Source organism: Thalassophryne amazonica, chromosome 3 (genome assembly GCF_902500255.1).
Source record: "Thalassophryne amazonica chromosome 3, fThaAma1.1, whole genome shotgun sequence".
NCBI lineage: Eukaryota > Metazoa > Chordata > Actinopteri > Batrachoidiformes > Batrachoididae > Thalassophryne > Thalassophryne amazonica.
Window position 1 is genome coordinate 73,925,955 of NC_047105.1, and position 13,199 is coordinate 73,939,153.

The 13,199-nt window shown below is 41.5% G+C and overlaps 1 protein-coding gene across 3 annotated transcripts in view; it reads right to left on the minus strand.

The window, feature by feature from the left end:
- LOC117507043 (low-density lipoprotein receptor-related protein 1-like) overlaps positions 1-13,199 on the minus strand; it is a 446,568-nt gene that overhangs the window by 120,814 nt on the left and 312,555 nt on the right. For all 3 annotated transcript variants that reach the window (XM_034166738.1, XM_034166739.1, XM_034166740.1), the window contains 4 exons: positions 9,777-9,959; positions 9,488-9,685; positions 9,095-9,340; positions 1,927-2,124 (listed from right to left, as the gene is read on the minus strand). In XM_034166738.1, the coding sequence (XP_034022629.1) occupies positions 1,927-2,124; positions 9,095-9,340; positions 9,488-9,685; positions 9,777-9,959 (825 nt within the window). The remainder of the gene's footprint in view (positions 1-1,926; positions 2,125-9,094; positions 9,341-9,487; positions 9,686-9,776; positions 9,960-13,199) is intronic.

The window sequence follows — 13,199 nt, forward strand, 5'->3', positions numbered from 1 at the left end:
CAAGCATCATGATATGGGCATGTTTCTCCTACTATGGTGTTGGGCCTATATATCGCATACCAGGTATCATGGATCAGTTTGGATATGTCAAAATACTTGAAGAGGTCATGTTGCCTTATGCTGAAGAGGACATGCCCTTGAAATGGGTGTTTCAACAAGACAATGATCCCAGGCAGACTAGTAACCAAGCAAAATCATGGTTCCAAACCAACAAAATTAATGCCTCGCAGATGTGAAGAAATCATGATAAACTGTGGTTACACAACTAAATACTAGTTTAGTGATTCACAGGATTGCTAAAAAAGCAGTTTGAACATAATAGTTTTGAGTTTGTAGCGTCAACAGCAGATGCTACTATTATTGTGAGCACCCCCTTTTCTACTTTTTTTAATAATAGCCCAATTTCATAGCCTTAAGAGTGTGCATATCATGAATGCTTGGTCTTGTTGGATTTGTGAGAATCCACTGAATCTACTGGTACCTTGTTTCCCATGTAACAATAAGAAATATACTGAAAACCTGGATTAATCTTTTTAGTCACATAGCACTACTATTATTCTGAACACTACTGTATGTGCTAAGGATGTCAAATATCACAAAACCAACAGTTCGGCTCAGGTCAAGGTTTTTGAGGGATAATTTTCAGATCAGGAAAAAAATTACTTCCATATTTAAAAAGAACAAAAAAAATGAAAGAAGAGGAAAAGAAAAAAGAAAGAAAGAAATGGAGAAAAGTAGATCTAATTTTCTGACTTTGAATTTTTTTTAATTCAAAAAGATAGGTTGCTGCTTTGTCTGGTGAGACGGTAACAATAATAACTTTATTTATGTTACACCTCCAGGATAAATACATACGTCCTACCAAATACACACTCCACACTCACCAAAATAAGGATCCCCCCCACGGTCAGTGGGCCTTGGCACCACTCACACTTCAAGCACAGTGCCCTGATAAGTGGGCTCATGACAGCATCTATAGCGGTGACAAAATCTTTGCTCTTAATGCCTGGCGTTTTGCAGAGATTCTTTCCATGTTCAGACCCACAAGCGCACTGCAGCATATTATCTCTAGTACAGCAGAATGCAGCAGAGCCTGCTTTTAATAACATCAATTCTCATTAACATGCAGCTGCTTTCCCTCTCCACACACTTTGATTTCACTACAACTGGAGCAAGAGATATGCAACTATTACTTTAGAAAGAAGCCACCATGCCAATAAATCTGTTTTCACACTATTATGCAAATTTTGTAATAAATCCGCAGGCCGATCTATGGGGGGTGGTGATCATAGATCAACTATGATCTAATACACCACTAACATGTTTTTAGTAAACCAGGTTTGTCCCATTGAGACTGAGATCTCTTTTGCAAAGGAGACCTGGGCAATTCTAAAGTTTCCAATTCACCTAACCTGCATGTCTTTAGATGTGGGAGGAAACTGGAACACCCAGAGAAAACCCACGCAAGCACGGGGAGAACATGCAAACTCCACACAGAAAGGCCACAGGTGGGAATCAATCCCATGACCTTCTAACCACTATTCCACTGTGCTGCCAGTCTAGTTACTAGATTAACTTGTTCACTGATGCTGAGTGAGCACACAATGTGCTCAGTGTTCAGTACGTGGCAGACAAACTACAAGTAAGCTGAACCACAGATATTCATAATTTAACCACAAACTAAAGCGTTTATCAGTTTATGCTCATTCAGTTTGGTGAGTTACAAGATGATGATATTTATTGCTTTTGAGTTACTGCTTACACAATCTGGCTGAGACAGACTAACTCACTTGCTCACTCATCCACCCATTCTTCATAATTTTTGTTATACAAGTTCTATGCTGTTACCCCTGCAGGGTTAAAACATTTGGACAAACAGCAGAGAAATGTGTTTTAGCCCAATCAGACTGCCTTTCAAGTCCTCACCCCCATTCTCAGACAGCTTTCCACGATAGATCTTGTCCTCTACCACATCAGTCCAATAGAGGGCGCTCTGGCTGAGGTGGAAGTCCAGAGCAATAGTGTTCCTGAGGCCTGGTACCAACACGCTGAATTCTCCTTTATTCAGATCAATGCGACGAATCTCATGGCGGTTTGAGAAAATGATAAAGGGTTTGAAAGGATCTGTGGAATGGGGGAAAAAGATTGTTAGAAAGAGAAGTGACAAGACCACTTTGATTATTATAGGGAAAAAAAAACCAACAGAACAGAGCTAGGGAACACCACATCCTCTACAGTGTGACTCATCCAATGACTGAGGGGCCATGTTGAAAGTGGCTCTAATCCTGGGTGATTAAAAGACAGTAAATAAGGCAGCAGGAATTATCTGTAGCTACCAGACAGCTGGACAGGCGGCGTGATGAATGAAGGGGTTCTGGAGGCTAGTCTCTAAGACCAGGCAGTGAGGGGCAGAATCACAAATTCAAGTTTCCTGATTGGTTAGTGGGTAGTAGGAGAGGAGTATGTGCTTTATACTAGACATGACAAAATTTAAAGTTGATTAATGGTGACTGAGTTGTCTCCATTTTATATACCTTTACCTCTGTCTAACTTCAAGAACAGGCATACCTAGTCTTCAATTTGGAGTGGCAGATTCTGTCCTTTCATAAAATAATATCTACCGTACAGCAAGAAATAAATGTGCAGGCCTTTTATGTTTTCTTACTGAGTATTTTTACTCTTGTCATGTCTTTGTGACCGGTGTTGAAGCTTTTTCGTTCCTCCAGTTTCTCTTAATCTCTCTGCAGTGACTTGTCTGCTGTCCAGAGGAGTAGTACACTTTGGAGTAGTGCGTATTCTCCAAATGCACTGCTTCCTGTGTGAACAGCCTCTCATCTGTTTGATCCAAAACCCACACTACATTTTTACAAAAACAGAGATTGTACTGATTGTGCAGTCTTTGACAAAAACCAGAACCCGACTGCCTCTCCTGCAAAGATTTACCTCATAACTAAAACAAATCCTGAACTTCATCTTTACTACCGGCAGTTTTCACCACCACTGTTCCCAACTAATTTTGGATCCTTATACAATAGCTACCAAAACCATCAATTCCTACCAGTGTCCACTCTTCAGTGTTTTGTCTCTGCTTTCATGTTCATTTAGCTGATGCTTTTATCCAAAGTGACGTAAAAGTGAGGAATCACAATCAATGGGGGGATTTCATCATAACATTAAATACTGTACTTTCTGGACTGTAAGTCGCACCAGAGTATAAGATGCACCTGTCAACAAATACCGCTTGAAGAGGCGGAAAAATTAAACAAAATAAACAACAAACAATAAACAACAAACACATATAAGTCACACCCTTTTTCTGTATTATCAGCTCTTTATTTTTGGCATTGTTCTAGCATTGGGCATTGTTTTATTACTTGCATTTATTCTTTCATTGTGGAGTTGATTTTGTTTAGTACTTTGATTCCTGAGAAAGCCCTATGTAAATACTGAGTAGTATCATTATTAATATTATTAAAGAATGAGTGATTTTTTTTGGAATATAAATCACACCATTGTGGAACTTGGCGGACATCCCAAACTAGTAGCTAAAAAAATACAAAAAATATACTACTGTCTTGACAATACAATTTCAATTTAATTTCAATTCATTTAGTTTATATTGCACCAAATCACAACAAAGCTGCCTCAAGGTGCTTCACACAAGTAAAGTCTAACCTTACCAACCCCTAGAGGAAGCGCACAGGCGACAGTGGTAAGAAAGACTCTCTCTGATGATAATGAGGAAGAAACCTCAAGCAGACTAGACTCAAAGGGGTGACCCACTGCTTAGGCCATTCTACCAAAAAGGTTTACAACACAACACAACACAACACAACACAACAATAACTGACGAGAATCCATGCAGGTGTCCAGTCCACCGTCAGGGGGACAACTTAAAAGACACTTCAGCATAATGATGAATACCATCTTTACATACACATATACAAACCCACGCATGCAAAAATGTAAGTACAGTAGATACCAGAGAGTAACATTTGTGAAGGCAATAAAAGATAGAGAAAAGAAGAAAATTTAAATCTATTTATTATTATATATAAATGCTGAATAGAAATGTTCACATATATATGAAAATTACCCATGCCACATGACTTTTGCATAAAAAGAGGTGGTGACAGGGTTTAAGTGCTGAGGCCTTCAGGTCGGGCGTTTTACAGTGACAGACAACTGGTCACTATGCAGCCAGCTAGGCAGGGCCAAAGCAGATGAGATGTTCATGTTATACAAATGCTGAGTGCCGCAACATCACAACTGCCAATCTGAGTGAAGGCAGTGTGACGAACATTGGCTGTTTGCTCAAACAAAATAATCCAAGATGGCAGAATGCTCTCCTAGACAACTGTATTTCAGTATAAACCTGTTTGGCATTTTTTTCTCTTATGTTTTGTAAAACACTTTTAAATCTAAAAATGCTGTTTTTGTAATCGATAATACTTCTGAGGTGATGCACAAGACATCTTATGGAGAAGATAACATGTTAACTATCAATACAGGAGCATCACTGTGACACATACTGAAAAGATAGAAAGAAAAAAGTCAATCAAACTTGGGTTCCATCAAGCAGAAAAGCTCAAAGTGACAGTGTCCATCCTTTATAATCTATCACTAAACATTGTGCACAATAACGCCCAGTAACCACAAGCTAGTCACGCCATGGAAACGACCATCAAGCAACAAACACCAACTGGCTGTCACCATCATTTGTTGCTAATCTGACCGTAGAGTAATATACGAGTATGTTTGGTAAAAACCAAACAAACAAACAAACAAAAACATTGAAGTAGCAACAGCAATGCCAATCAGCGGTCACCACGTATTTTTATGCGGGTAATTTATATATTTTTCTGAACATTTATATTTAACATTTATATTTATATTTGCTAAATAGGCAGGGGTGGTGACCAAGTGGTTTGTGCACTTGGTTTCAGTGTGGAAACTAAGTGCACTCATGGCCCCTTCACACATAGTGCGAAGTTTGGACGGCATTTGGACGAAAACGGCAAAACAGCGAGAAACAGTTCGAAATTAGCGCCGACGGGCAGGCATGCACATCAAGCAGGAACAGTGCCAGGTGTGGCACACGGCGCCGCTTATGTGGAAGAAATAAAAAAACAGCTGGTACGTGTGGAACCACATGACACCGCTTATGTGGAATTAAAAAAAAAAAAAAAAAAAAAAAAAAACACACCACCCGGGGCACGAACTTGCACCTTTGATTCCTAGTCAGAGACTTTACCACTGAGCTACAGAGCTGTTCTTTGAAAGGTGTTGGAAGCTGCCTCATATCAGGAAGGACATGGAAGTATTACAAAAAAAAAAATTAAATCCCACACCATATAAAAACGGCATTTATCAAGCGAGCAATACAAATATGATCTGTCTGTTCCTCTGGTGATGACCCATGGTCACAGACATACAATCATGAAATGACATGAATGAGAAGCAGTGTGCTCTGATGTGCACATCTACTGGTCAGGTGCAGCCAGTTGGTCATGCACGTGTTCTGCCCAACACGCGTGTCTTGTGGACGGTGCGCCACAGCACAGACACCACATCACGTGGAACAGAGCTCATGTGGATGATGTGACGATCAGATGACCCGCTGGGTGTTCTAATCTGACGGTCCGTTTCAACCTATAAGGCTGTCAGTGTCCGCTCCGTGCACACGCTCGCTTGTTGCCACCACGGTGATATATGTTTTTATTTATGTCCACGTAAATATAGCAATAAGACACACACTCCTCACAGTGGACAGTTGGTAGTCCATGACTGTCAAAACACAGTGGGTGTTGTCTCACTGGAATGTACAGAATGACAGATCACCACAGCTGCTTGTCGGAAGCCACGGTGCCCGGGAGTGGAGAGCACACGCGTCAGTGTGTTTGCAAAGTCACACCCGTAGGGAACTTAGACAAATTTCACAGCAGTCCGACAATGGTCATCTGCAGTCTCTTGTCATGCCAAGTGTGCGACTGGTCACACATTTTCTAAGTGCCATGTGAGCAGTGTTAGATGTTCGAGAGTGTCACCTGGAATTTGGCCGGCACCTGCTGCGAGAGGGTGTGATGGGTTCGCACAGCACACACTTTGTCTTTCAGGTGCTTGTGTGCGCAAACAGTTGTAGCAACAGGTGTACGAGGCCTTGGAGGCAGGGACGACATTATACGGTTTTCACACGATTCCTGCGTCATGTGTACTAAGTGTGCACTTGGTCAAAACTTCGCACTATGTATGAAAGGGCCCTAACCAAGTACACCTGTGATTTTACAAATGGCACCCGTTGTTAGCAGGGCTGGCATTGAGGCAATATGGCTAAGCCTGAAACTAATTTCTCGAGGGGTTTGGGGACTGCCTAGGAACCCAATGGGGTCCAGGGGCAAAGCCCCAGGCTGGGGGCTGCGATTTTAGGCCTTTTCAAACCTGTTTGGAAAGCTCTCATTTAAACAATCATTACCATCTTTGAGGTCAAGTGGTTTGTGTTTTACAATGCAATTTTCTAAAGCAAAAATAAAATAACCAAATAACCAATAACAAAAATTGGGCATAGGTTCCCCTAACATCTGCAGGTTTTGTCTACATACTACCATCACTGAACACTGTTGCTGCTGGTCTCATATTTTCAGGGTAATTATTTTATAAATTATTCAGCAGACCAGTCCAAGCGAACATCAGTGTGGAAAGAAAAGCAAGGCAGAAAATGAAAAGGGTTGGGTTCGCATCCACTCCGAGTTTCAAATATGTGAAAAATAATTATTATTTCAATAAATGAATGATTATTAACTTACAACATCAATCAATCAATCAATCAACTTTTTTCTTATATAGCGCCAAATCACAACAAACAGTTGCCCCAAGGCGCTAACATGAGCTAAGCATTTTGTTTTCGAAATGCCAAAATTCGTAAGCAATTTGAATTTTGAAATTTATCAAACACTTGTCATGGATGCTTAATCCTTTTACTAAGACCTCTTCAAACTACATAGAAAAAAAACATAAAATACTATTTACTGCAATTGGCTGCACTGGTCAAAATCATATCCACTAAATAATCTCTTTCTTCAATTTGATCACTTTGTCTAACAGGCACCTGTAAAATGCTACGAAAAGATTTTTGTTCTGATACAGATCGAGCCACATTAAAATACGTTCAATGATTGGTTATCACATCGAGCTAGACCAATGAAAAATCATGTTATTAAACAAAGAACAGGGTATATTTCGCACCTCTTATTAAGCAAAAAAACGGTATATTTCCCGGCGCTAAACATCATTCGCGGACCATCCTCTCAAACTCTGTCATAATTGTGTTATAAACCAGTCACCATTTGTTTTATTATACATCTGTGTAATTAATAAAATTATCTTCACGGATGAGCCGTTCGCGCACGCACGTGAACAAGAAAAAAAACACTGGCTGCTGCTGCACTTCCTCGCTTTCTCCCCTCAAACTCTGTCATAATTGTGTTATAAACCAGTCACCATTTATTATACATCTGTGTAATTAATAAAATGATCTTCACGGACGATTCGTTCGCGCGCACGCACTTGGAAAAAAAAAAAACACAGGCTGCTGCTGCACTTCCTCGCTTTCTCCCCCTCAAATTTTGTCATAATTGTGTTAAATAAAAGACAAAAGGGACATAAGTCCTGCTCACAGGTTGATTCCCAGAGACAGGACATGTCCACGTCAAGTATAAACTCCAGACAGACATCTCCACGTCACTACATATCCACAACGCGTCCTTCCATAGGGATTACATGGCAACCTGTCGCCTCCGCTGCATATATCTGGATCCAAAAGCCAGAAATCAAGCTCAGGCTGGAAAAATACCAGGCCTGTGTTAGAGATGTCAGGAGAAGAGGTATTTCCAAGGGACATGTTTTCAAGAGCTTCTTTAAAGTAGAGAGGGATGCCCCTGCTCTGATGGCCATTGGTAGCTTGTTCTATCATTTGTAAGGGGACCACAAACAAGAACAGTCTGGAAAGCCTTCTGCGTAGGGACGGCAGTGCCAAACACAGCTCCTTTAGGAATGCTGTAGCTGAGGGATAGCATAAGCCTTTATGACAGCATTTAAGTACATGGGTGCAAACCCAGTCGTCCCTTTGTAGGCAAGCATTTGTGATTTGAATTGGATGCAGGCGGCAACAGGTAGCCACTGGAGTTCGATAAGGAGTGGGGTAATATGTTCCCTTTTGAGGTGATCAAAACCGAATGCGCTGCTGGGTTCCAGATCACCTGTAAAGGCTTTGCCGTGCAAGCTGACAGGCCTGGTAGAAAGGCATTACAGTAGACGAGATGAGAGATAAACATGGCCTGTATCAGGAGTTGGGTATGGTGTGATTGTCCTTCGCAAATAGTTCAATGTGATATGACTGGGAGACAGAGGCAACATGGGCCAAGAAAGATAGTCGTTATCAATCATGGCACTAAGGCTTCTTTACTTGGGTAGGAGTGAGATACAGAGGTGATACTGATGTTGATTTTTGTGATGTATCGATTGTTTTACTGTGTAGACCACCAGCTCAGCCTTAAAGATATTTAGTTGAATGTGGTGTACCTTCATCTGTGAGAATATGTCTGAGAGATAATCTGAGATCTGCACCAAGATCATGTGGTGATCTGACAGGAATGATAGACAAAGGTGGGCATCATCTGCATAGCAGTAATATAAGAACTCATGCAAGTGTAAAACTGGAACCATGGAGCTGGTGTGTATGGCAAAGAAAAGAGACCCCAGCACCAAGCCTTGGGGCACTCCTGTGGAGAGACAGTGTGGACATCTGTCCTAGCCATGGACATCTGTCCTAGCCATGACACATTAAATGAAAACCCTGTGAGACAGGATCCAAACCAAGAATGCGCTTTGCCTGAGATACCCATATTTCAGAGTATACAGATAGTACAAAACAGTGGTTAACCATGTTAAAAGCAGTTTGCAAGTCAAGCAGAATAAGTACTGAAGACTGAGCTGCTGCTCCTGCAGCTTTAAAGGTTTCTGTCACACACAGCAGAGCCATATCAGTGGAATGGACACTTTTAAACACTGACTGATATGGATCAAGGTCATTCCTTACCTGTGCTCTTGCAGTTCTCCATGTCAGGCTCCAGTTCCCAGCCCTCGTAGCAAGAACATTTGACACTGAACTTGTCCTGTTCACAGCGCTGACTGCACTTAAGATGTTTGGCACAGAAGCTTTGAATTTGACAGGTCTTGTTGTTGGGGCCTAACTCCATGCCCAGTGGACAGGAGCACATGACACCCTCTCCAGGTGCCACTGTGCAGTTATGGCTGCAGTCACCATTGTTCTTTGAACACAAGTCTGTAAAATCCAAGTACAATCAGGCTTAGTGGCATTAAAGAAAACTGTAATTAAACCATGACAATGTTGATTTGGGATACACACATTTACATGCTGTCATTGGCCCTCTGTGTACTAAAACACAGCCTAACTACTGTTGCCTCTTACCACAGAGCTTCTCATCAGAACCATCAAGACAGTCATTAACGTCATCACAAAGTTTCTCTGCTGGCAGGCAGATGGTGGAGTCGTTGGCACACACATGGTGAGAGAGCTTACACACCAGCGCCTCACAGTTGTCTTCATCTGAATTGTCCTCACAGTCACTGTCACCATCACATACCCATGCTTTGCTGATGCAGCGTGCTATGGACAGATAACAGGGACAACAACATATACAAATGGACTTTATCTACTTCAGAGAAATGACCTTCTTCATGTGGACTCTTCTGCTCACCAGAGTCTCGGCAACCAAACTTGACAGCTGGGTCGCACATGTGTGTAACACCCTCACAGTTTTTCTCATCGCTCAAGTCCATGCAGTCTGTGTCACCATCACAGCGCCACCGCATGGGGATGCAAAGGCCATCCATCCGACACTGAAACTCATCTGTATGACAGCCTCCAGGAGGGCGAGTGGCTGTGGAAAGCAAAATAACACTGTTTAATCGCTGTGGGCAGCAAACACATGAAAGCACTGTGCCGACATGCAGTGTGCCTCTTCAAAGGTTTGCACAAAACAGCAACCTGTTGTCTATAAGAAAAGTTTATCGCAACAGAAAAGTCTTAACACACTCAAGGTATGTTCTCATATGAACTCTAACCACTGGGACTCATGCAAGGATCAGTCATATTAATAGATCCATTCAAAACTGGTATAGCATGACTGATTTAAAAGAAGCTACTTCATCAATTTTCTCAAATTTTGAGTTTTTTCATATGTCAAATCAGTTCAAGTTCAGGTCTGGTGCCACATGCTGCTACATCCAACACACTATGGAACTGCCTTAGGTCCTCATTTACAAAAACTTCATGGAATCATGGCAAGAACTATATATGAAAAAAGGAAGCACTGTGCATACATATTCACTAAAGCCATGTGGACTAATGGTTCTTGAAATCTCAATTATCGTCAAACTGTAAGCGCATGCATAAGCCTGCTTTCCATGCCCATCTTTAGACTTAAAAAAATGCATAAACACCTTCAAGTAATTATTTGCATAAAAATGCTGTGTGCACCACATTATTAGACAAGAAAGCATAGAAGCAGCAGAATATCACCTGAAACTGAAATGAAACTGAAGAATCAACTTAAAACTTACGCTGGCTCACAGATCTGGCAACTTGTTTCCGACGGATTGTTTGTTTTTGTGACGCTATTTTGAACTTCACACGGTTGTATACATTTCTTTTATTTCTGTTTAGCACTCTTCTGGTTATTAATTGTATCTACTCTGAACGTTATTTAACTATAGGCCTGTTGTAATTAGCTAGCAGTTAGCATTCGCTAGCAGCTAGCATTCGCTGGACTGGCCCCTCCCTACCTAGCTGACCTAATTAAACCTTACGTACCGGCCCGGGCTTTATGTTCTCGGGGTGCAGGACTACTTTGTGTCCCTAGGGTGAATAAGAAGTCTGCAGATCATAGAGCTTTCTCTTATCATGCCCCTGTTCTGTGGAATGGTCTCCCTGCATCAATAAAACAATCAGATTCTGTGGAGACTTTCAAGTCCAGACTTAAGACGCACTTATTTTCCCTTTCATATGGCTAGAATACTGGTACAGTTTTGTTTTACGCTTTTTAATCAATCAATTTTATTTATATAGCGCCAAATCACAATAAACAGTTGCCCCAAGGCGCTTTATATTGTAAGGCAAGGCCATACAATAATTACGTAAAAACCCCAACGGTCAAAACGACCCCCTATGAGCAAGCACTTGGCGACAGTGGGAAGGAAAAACTCCCTTTTAACAGGAAGAAACCTCCAGCAGAACCAGGCTCAGGGAGGGGCAGTCTTCTGCTAGGACTGGTTGGGGCTGAGGGAGAGAACCAGGAAAAAGACATGCTGTGGAGGGGAGCAGAGATCAATCACTAATGATTAAATGCAGAGTGGTGCATACAGAGCAAAAAGAGAAAGAAACACTCAGTGCATCATGGGAACCCCCCAGCAGTCTAAGTCTATAGCAGCATAACTAAGGGATGGTTCAGGGTCACCTGATCCAGCTAATTGTTTAGCTAATTGGTGTGTGTCCTTAGTAATTGAAGCGGGCCGCGGCCTCAACTTCACCTAAATTTTGGGTCTTTTAGTGAAGCTTAGGGCTAGTGGCCGGCGATCACCTTAGTATTTCTTCTGTTTTTCTTGTTGATTAATGCTGGCAAATTATACAGTATTTTTTTGTCTTTCTGATGCCTGATTCTGTTTTTTCTCTGTTTAAGGTGCAGCTCCATCCAGAGATGGGAGTTGTGTTTGTGTTGGCGACCCTCCTGTCCTGTGTACCAACAGCAATCTTGTATATTCGTCCGTGAATTGTTCTGTGAATTATTTCTGTAATTTATGTTTGTAGCATGGCCCAAGCAGAGGGTCACCCCTTTGAGTCTGGTCTGCTTGAGGTTTCTTCCTCAGAGGGAGTTTTTCCTTACCACTGTTGCTCTGGAAGTTGGTAAGGTTAGACCTTACCTGTGTGAAGCACCTTGAGGCAACTCTGTTGTGATTTGGAGCTATATAAAGGAAAATAAATTAAACTGAAAAAACTGAAACTGAGACACTCATCTGAGAGTTGGAGATAAAGAAACATGATTTATTTGGTGATCTCGGGCCATTCTTATACACAATAGTTATGCTTGCATAGCTGAAACAATTCACTTGTTGATTGACCAATTTATTTTTTTTCCTGAATGATGACCACCCATGCCAATAGCTGGCTCATTCTTCTCGAAAATAACTACTGATTGTAGCCACGCGAAACAAGGGTGTCCCTTTGGCCTTTTCCAGCTGCTGCAGTCAACAACAATGTAATACCTGAATGCTGGATCAAGCACAGAAAACATGCCACATATCCTCGAGCAACTATTCTTTTGACACAGTCATTCCAGCGATACCCAAGGGTCCTCTGAAGAGCCCTAGTACCAAAGACATTCAGTTATTGCCTTAGGTCACTCGTTAACATCCAACTATCTGTTGTTTGTTTGTTTCTCCTTTGCACAGATTTTTTATTGCACATTTTATTATATTTGCACATTTTTAATGTGAATTATGTTTAGTGTATATTTATACATGCTCGTACAGAGAGAGTGCAGCTCAAACCAGAGTCAAATTCCTTGTATTGTTGTAGATAATTGGTGAATAAAGGCTATTATTATATGGCTGCAAAGCTACACATGCTCTGATTGACTGATTTCTGGTCTGATATAGGAAAATATCAGACCAGTTACCATGACAATCGGTCCGGAATGCATATTACATTAGTGACCTTGTTTAAGATGAGAAGGTGAGGAAGAAATCCGAAGTCAGGTGGCAGCCCATGGAGCTGACAAGGTGCAGGATCTCTGTAGGTGAGGACTGAGTTTCTCACGAAAAAAACAAAAGACAAAAATAAAGTGTCTTGCAAAGGCATAAGTGTAGAACCGGTGTAGCAGACCGAACGGTCCGTCCCTAAAAATTGGTCCGCCTTTTTCCATCTGCGCATGCGTCATTTTGGACCACAGCAGCACGTCTGAGACAGAGCGATCAAATGGATTAATAGGATTATTAACCATTAGATGATAAAGGTAAAACCTCTTAAATCATTCTAAAGTCAGTTTCAAGCAGAAACAAGGCGAAATTCCATGACACTTTGAAATGTCCAAGGAACAGTGAGCGCATCAGCTAGCAGCTCGTTT